General features: G+C 38.8%; 1 protein-coding gene across 1 annotated transcript in view; it reads right to left on the bottom strand.

The window, feature by feature from the left end:
• syne1b (spectrin repeat containing, nuclear envelope 1b) overlaps nucleotides 1-7,966 on the bottom strand; it is a gene marked incomplete in the record, with an annotated part of 311,340 nt that overhangs the window by 259,534 nt on the left and 43,840 nt on the right. Inside the window, 2 exon segments of the mRNA XM_014021303.1 lie at nucleotides 2,152-2,184; nucleotides 4,077-4,186. Coding sequence (XP_013876757.1) covers nucleotides 2,152-2,184; nucleotides 4,077-4,186 — 143 coding nt within the window.

The raw sequence follows: 7,966 nt of genomic DNA, 5'->3' as shown, positions 1-7,966 counted from the left end.
GTCATCATTTACCCAGAATGCTTTGTGTGTAAATAAAATGGCTCCATCCGTGTTAAAATATATTTTAAAAATTTTACAAAAACTAAACAGCCTACAGTATTTTTACAGTCTTTATTTTACAGTTAAATATATGTTTATCAAATAAAGTTTAATGTTACAACTAATCAGGGATCCCTTTAATTTAAACTTAGCTTTGTCTTGCTAAATTTAGCTTTTTAGCACTGAGTTATTTTGACATTTAGCTAATATTTTGCTAAATTTATTTTATAGTTACTGTTGAAAAATGTTTTCAGTTTCTGTTTTATTGGTCTTAGCTTTTGACCATTGTTTACCTGATTTTAACATAATGCTATTATTTTGCTAATTTTCTGCATTTGGCTGTTGTTTTGCAAGTTTTTACGTTTTGGTACTGTTTTGTTCCTATAGAGTTTAGTTTTAGTCTTGTTTACTTAAAGGGGACCTATTGTGCAAAATTCACTTTTTAAAGGTTTTTTTTACTCAACTTTGGGTAGGTACTTCTTAAAAAAACAGTCCTAGGACCAAAAAAAATGCACCCAGGGGCATATTTACTGTAAGTAAATGTATTTTAAATGTATATTAACGACAAGTTTTATACTTGCGTTATTTTGTGATGTCACAAGCCATACGATAACCCACCTGAACCTGCGTTCAGCCCCTTACCTAGCTACCCCCGGGTGAGACTCCTCCTCCTCAGTATAAAAAGCTGTCACAGTGTTGTTGTGTAATGTGTAGCTCATTTCACAACAAGCCTCCAACAGGGCAATGGGTAGAGTGGGAGACCAGGGTTTGAGACCGGCACAGACACACTTTAATTATTGATTTATTTTTGTTCGTTATGAACACTTTTTTCTCACGTACCTCTATTGTTTAACTTATTAAAGCCTTGTTAAAGCTTATTTGTTTGAGTTTCTGAGGTATTTTGACCGCTGCTGCTCCCTGCTCTGGTGACAGCATGCAGAGTGAGCGCAGAGCAGAGGAGGGGGAGAAAAAAAGAAGCTGCGACCGACTCTGCCTCTGGGTCTCATATGGTTGTACAACGGAGCTTCTGCTATTATTAGCCATGCTAACATAAACGCTGGCTTTGTCAACAGATTTTTGGAGGGCGTTACCAACAGAGCTCATTAACATAAACCAACACATTCTCACTCCCGAGTCGTCACATATTGACGTTTTTCAAAGGTCCCTTTGCGTCCAATTTTGACGCATCAGGTACCCCCCTCGCGTCAGTCCTTGCCGCCCGCGGCTTTTCCGGGTTGCGCCACCAGGGGTCTTTGGGTCGGGGGTCTGAGGTTAACATTAGGGATCAGGATAAATGGTTAAGTTTAGGGACTGGGGTCAGGGATAGGATGTCTACAGTGAACATTAGGTAATTTTAGGCTTTGCAACACGTAGTTGCCATGAATTTCCTACATTTTCTAAAAATGGTTAATTTTATGTATCAGGGTTAATGGTTAATTTTAGGTACTAGGGTCTGGGACAGGATGTCTAAAGTGAATACACGTAATTTCACGCTTTGGGACGGTAGCATTTGTGCATTTTCTAAACTTTGAAAAATTACGACAACAGATTCCGCCCCATCCCGTCAAAATATGACGCAAGGGGGGTACCTGATGCGTCAAAATTGGACGCAAAGGGACCTTTGAAAAACGTCAATATGTGACGACTCGGGAGTGAGAATGGGTTGCATAAACAGGTCTTCTGAACGGACATCAGAGCAGGCAGAACTAGAAAATGGGAAATTTTATTATCCGAGAATTATTTTGTGCATTAAATTGAATGAACATGGTCTGGATAGCCCACAGACATACCATAAAATTTTCTAGGACCCATAATTGGTCTTCTTTAATTTAAAGCTGCTGTTTTAGTAATTTTAGCTTTCTGCTACAGTTTTTGCTGGTTTTAGCTTCTAGATTTTATTTAGCTGAATATAGCTTTTACCTACAGTTAAATTTTTATCTTTTAGCCATGGTTTTGCTAATTTTAGCTTTTAGCCTTTGTTTTTCATCTAAAAACTTCCAGTGTAATCTGTCTAAACAGAATCAGATCAGAATCAGAATCAGTTTTATCGCCATCGTCAATGAACAGGATTCACAGACTAGGAATTTGCTTCTGTCATGTGACCAAACATACCTCAAGGATTTGCTCAATATCTTGGGGAACAAACTTTCCAAGAAAGCAGCAAAGCACACAGAGAAATGCAGAAACATTATAAAGGCATTAGAACAGAAAGGATAAAAAGGTGAATGAAAGGAGAACTGACAAAGTGGTGGGTGAACATTTTAAACAAAAAGCATGCAGAACTGTGACCTTTAGTCCTCACCTGAAGCACTGGAACTGACAAAGCAAATACTTGAATACAGCCAAGAAACATCATGTGCACAAAAATATGTAGATGGAAAGATGTAATACATCTGTGTTAATGTAAAACATAAACTGCTGTGTTCATGCATTACTTTCATAAATTAAGCAGTTTTAAGAGCTACAGGAACAGATTTAGATAATTTAAATTAAAAGCCAAGTAATGCATATCACCTGCCACCTTTCATCCCAAGACTTTAAACTAAGCTCATTTTATGATGAGAATGGATGGAGTTACAGCTGTTTTAGTCTAACTTTGTAAGTAATCAGTTAAATCTCATGTGATACTGTGTGAACTTGTGATACCAGCTTGGAGTATGTGTTGACAACATTCTCACTCCCGTCTCATCACATATTGCCGCTTGTCCAAGTTTCCCTCTGCGTCCCGTTTTTACACATCAGGTTATTGACGCATGGGGCTTTTCTGGGTTTGCGCCACATAGGGTCTTTGGTTTGAAGTCCATGGTCAGTATTAGGGATCAGGATTACTGGTTAATTTTAGGTAGTGAGGTCAGGGATAGGAGGCCTAGGGCTAATATAAGTTAAATTTAGGTCTTGGGATGGTTAGTTGTCAAGCATTTTTCTACACTTTTCAAAAATATGACAATGGGCTCCTCCTCCTTGTTCTCATCTCATCAATAACTGACGCAAGGGGGTTACCCAACTCGTCAAAACCGGATGCAGGGGGAACCTTGGACAAGCGTTGATATGTGACGAGTTGGGAGTAAGAATGACCTGGTGTTGAGGGATAACTCTCAGCTACTACCACATCAAATTAGCCCTGTATATGTGAGATGATCCACTTTGGTCATGGCTAAGTTAAAATATCTTTGGAGGCCATCTTAAATCAAGTTAATCAGTTGCAGCTGTATATCCATTGATTACTTTCTGAGAGTTTCATTCAAATCTGTCATCAAATATTTTGTTAACTGACACAAATAATCGTTGCGGCCCACGACTTTTCTGGGTTGCACCACTTAGGGGTCTTTGGGTTGGGGGTCTGAGGTTAATATGAGGGATCAGGATTAATGGTTAATTTTAGGTACTGAGGTCGGGTATAGGCTGTATAGGGCTAATAGAAGTTAAATTTAGGGTCTGGGATGGTTAGTTTCACGCATTTCCTACTCTTTAAAAAAATATGACAACGCGCTTGTCCTCCTCTGCCTCATCTCGTAAAGAAAGCTGGACGCAGACGGCTACCTGACCAAGAGTCAATATGTTGACGAATTGGGAGTGAGAATGGGTTGGACTGAGAGGAAGCCAACCTGTTAGCACAGCTTCAATAGCTTGAGGTTGTGACAAAAAGGATCCAAGTAGCAGTGGTCCGCCACAACGCGAAAAACCAGCCCTTAAGTTTTCTTAGCGAAAATGTATTTTTCTTGACAAAGAATTATCAGCAGCTCCAAAAAACACCAGAAAACCTCACATTCTGGTCTTACCTTCACAACTGAGATGACGAAAGCACGTATTTGTCTGTCAGGGACTAATACGTGGTGGCATTGGAGGTTTGGAAGAGAACTAAACAGGTTTTTAAGCTATGTCTGGATGGGTTCATTCTCATTAGTAGTTTACATTTGAGACAATTTTTAAACATATTATGAATAATAAGCATGTCATTAGGAGTCAGGTGAGGCTTAAGTCTTTCATTGTAATAAACATAGTAAACCTTTGCAGACTGGTCCAAATAAATGAAGTACCTCATCTTGCTGTCCATCACTCTCAGACTGGTGAGGGTTTGGGTAATGCTTGAGAAACTGAGCCACGTACGTCATAATGGATTTCTCATCGGGCTTGTCCACATCCACATCTACAGAGCAAAACAAACAAACAATAAGCTAAAAACTGTCCTCCCAAAGACATAAAACTAAAACAAACAAACAAAAAGGATGCTGAGGCTTTAGTTGAGCTAAATAACACAAGTAAGTGATAACTACTGTATATTAGTATTAAATTTAACAAAACAACCTGCAGAATGTAGAACTAGGGGTAGAATACCAAATGGTAACAGCTGCTAACATGAGGGACAGATGTAGCTGCAGTTAATTATAGTGGTCCGCTTTGATCCACTCTGTTGGCCTGATGTTTATAAAGTAAGACATGTTACTGCAGCCCTTTGTATAAAAGGCTTCCTGACTTGACTGTAAAGACAGAACTGCAGAGTCACTGTAAGCTGCTTCACCTTCACAGCTAAAGGTCCGAGCTAAATTTACAGCTAGAGAAATTACAGTCTGTCAAAATATTTGCTAAAGGATTTCACTGAAATTTGCTTTATAGGCTGAAATAGAGTTTTAAAGCTCAAAAGTAAAAGGGGTCAAATATACGTTAAAAACCTAAAAAACTAAATTCTAGCTAAAAGCCATAAAAAGCAAAACATTAGCTAAGAGTCAGAAAAAGCTAAATGATAGCTAAAACACAAACATAGTAAAAGTCTGACAAAAAAATTAATGACACAAAACACTAGTAAAAAAGCAAAAGTCTAAATCTAACAGCTAAAGTTACAGAAGAATAGCTATCAGCTAAAAGCAGGGATCTCAAGTTTTGATCTGAGCTTGGAGTGAGATTTTGAGTGGCTGACCACTGCTGACAACTCATTAAGAAAAGTTCATATTGGCAGTCCTAAAAGCCACTAAGGGACGTCAATACTTAATTTGCATATCTGGACATTTGCCAATAATTGTGATCTAGGCTGTAGGTCATAGGGGGCGCTAGAGGGGCCTCAGAGTGCTGAAGGGAAGATGAGAAGGAAAAATAGCAAAAAATTCATCTTAGAAATGTTTTAAATCATTATCATTAAATTTAATCTGTTTTTCAATCATTTTAAAACATAATTTATAGAAATATACAGAAATGTTATTTAAGAGAGCAGTTACATTTCCAAAAGATAATTCTTTAACAAAATATAATGTTGTTTGGGTATGGAGGTAATTTGTTTTTTCATTATTCAATCAATCAAAAAACAAATTAATAAAAAAATACATTTTAAATAAATAAATCGCTGGGAACATGAAAGCGCCTGCTGCGAAGCAGGAGGAAAGGAGAGTGGAAAAAGTTCAAAATTTATTTCTAGCGGCAGAACAGGTTGGAAGATGGCTGTTTGATGTTWTTTRTTGTTTTTTAAATCATCCTACAGGCTCTGACATGTTAGATAAATTTGAAAATGAGGTTTTGAAAAAATCCGTAAGACTTGAAAAAATCCGTGAGATTGCTCTATACATCCGTAAACCTGCAAAATGACGTAAAATCCTTATAACTTACRGACAATCCGTATAAGTTGACATGTATGTATGTCTGCACAGACCCAGAAAACTCAGCTATCTGTCTGTTAGCAATGTCTGAGGTGAACCCCGGCTACAGCCTGGATCTTCATGTCGCAGATCGAGTGCTTTACCCTGGGAAAAGTTGGAAATTGAGCTGGGTCGACCGCTTGAGCTCCGCATCCCGGGGGAGGAGCTAAACCCACCACGTCTAGTTGCATGTTATCAGGCATACAAATGATTGATAAGTGCCTTCCAGCCTACTAGGAGGTAGAGGAGGGACAGTCTGCACACAATGTATGGGACTGATAACCGCTCGGCCTTTTAATGTATTGTCAACATTCAACACGAGTGCAAAAGGAAATCGCTTCAGTCAGCACTAACCAATATGGACACGTCTTACATAATTCCTCCTTAGGCCCCGCCCCGGATGTTCAAAACATTTTTGAGTTCAACCAAAAACTTAGAGCATAAACCAAAATTTTGAGAATCAACCAAAGATTTCTGACGTGAAAAAAAAGTTTCTGTTTTGCAAAAAAGTTTTTGATTGAAAAATTGTTTTTATTTAAATTGATTTTTTTATTTTTTTGTGGTTGAAAATATTTTTTATTGAAACATTTTTATAATAACTTTTAATAAGTTGTCTAAAACATTTTGGCGTGACAGGGCCTTTAAAACCAAATGACATGAATACATTTTGTGAGGATATCAAACCAACAGTCTGTTAGATGTCACAGAGGAGAAGAAGTGACTGAGGCTATGAGTCAAATGCAGCCAGGTCCAGGGATTTATATTAGAGAAAATGTCAGAGAAAAGACATCACAATAATCTGGTGGGTGGGAGCAGGTTTGAGCATTTGCAGCGGTCTCCTCTCACCTGAGTGCAGATGGGTTTTGCTGCGTGAGGCTTCAGAAGTAGCTGCGAGTACTTACTTTAAGCGCTAACATCATGTGAGATCTTCTTTTGAAATGTTAAAATGCAAACCCACTTTAAAAATAGCCGGGCTGTCCCTTTATTAAATGCGTAATGTTCTGTTCAGGGCACAACCCCGTGACAACAGAGGGTGTCCTGTTTTTAAACTATAATAAAAGCATTATTTGTGCGTGCAACAGGTGGAAAACAATCAGTATGTGTTGTAGTGGTGGTCTTGCACTCCTGCAGCTTTATAATGAGGGCAGGATGGGTTCTGTGTGACTGACAGGAGTGACTCGGCTCTGAACGCACCCCTGCATGTGTACAGGGCTTCCAATGCAGAAAATCTGAACCTTTTTAGGCAAAGTGGGCAGTTCAAGAGAACCTCCCGAGCCCCCTGGTTACAGGTCAGTTCAGCTAGTGAGGAAAACATCAAAGGGGCAATATCATGTAAAATCAACTTTTTTGAGTTTTATATCATGTTATAATGTTATACTCTCATAAAAAACATGCACAAAGCCTTGCTCTGACTCATTCATGTATGTTTGAGAAATCCTACAGTGTTTTTAGGAAGCCATGCTGAGGAGCAAAACGACAGGTGGGGACCAGAAACACCTTTTGGTACCAGAAACACCTTTTGGTACCAGAAACACCTTTTGGGACCAGAAACACCTTTTGGGACCAGAAACGCCCCTGGGACGTGTCTTTAAGCTGAACTTCCTCATGCACCCCCACCCCCTCGCACACCCCGCCCATGACTCCTGCAGGCTCTCAGGTGAAAGTGAAACTTAACTGTCTGCTGAGCTCTCAACATTAGTTCTCACTCAGTGAATCTCTTTTCAGATTAAAAATAAAATTGAGGAAATGTATTTTCAGATGCCAAGTAAACTGCATCATAGCACCCCCCTCCCCCCATGAGCGCAACCCCAAAAACAGCATCTTAAAAACAGCTAAAGGTGACACAGATACTTTATTATGGTATAGTATTTAAATATATGCCTGAGAAACACATAATATTGGCCCTTTGAGCTTCACATTGGTTTTTCTTCAAAAAAAGGCACTTGCACGTCATGAAATGCGTGTGTCTCATGATAAATGCATGAAACTTGTGAGCCCTGGCTAAAACTATTAAAGGTTAGCTTACATATACTGTAATGTAACAAAATTCTAGTTAAAAACGACATGTAGCAAAAGGTTAGCTAAAAGCTAAAAGTAGTGTTGTGGAATACTTATTATGTATCACCTTGACACTGTCCAATTGTTCATATCTTATGATATCGTCTGAACGTCATCTTCAAGCTGACCTACTTCATGTACCAGAACGAGGCAGATTCTGATTGGTTGTTCATTATCACATGATGATAGCTGAAGGTATAACAGTTCTCTTCCGCCCTCAGTCGGGGGCCCACATCTAACAAACT

The sequence above is a fragment of the Austrofundulus limnaeus genome, unplaced genomic scaffold (genome assembly GCF_001266775.1).
Source record: "Austrofundulus limnaeus strain Quisiro unplaced genomic scaffold, Austrofundulus_limnaeus-1.0 Scaffold287, whole genome shotgun sequence".
In the NCBI taxonomy this organism is placed as follows: domain Eukaryota; kingdom Metazoa; phylum Chordata; class Actinopteri; order Cyprinodontiformes; family Rivulidae; genus Austrofundulus; species Austrofundulus limnaeus.
Note: the sequence above shows the minus strand (reverse complement) of the source record. Positions and strands in the feature narration are given on the sequence as shown.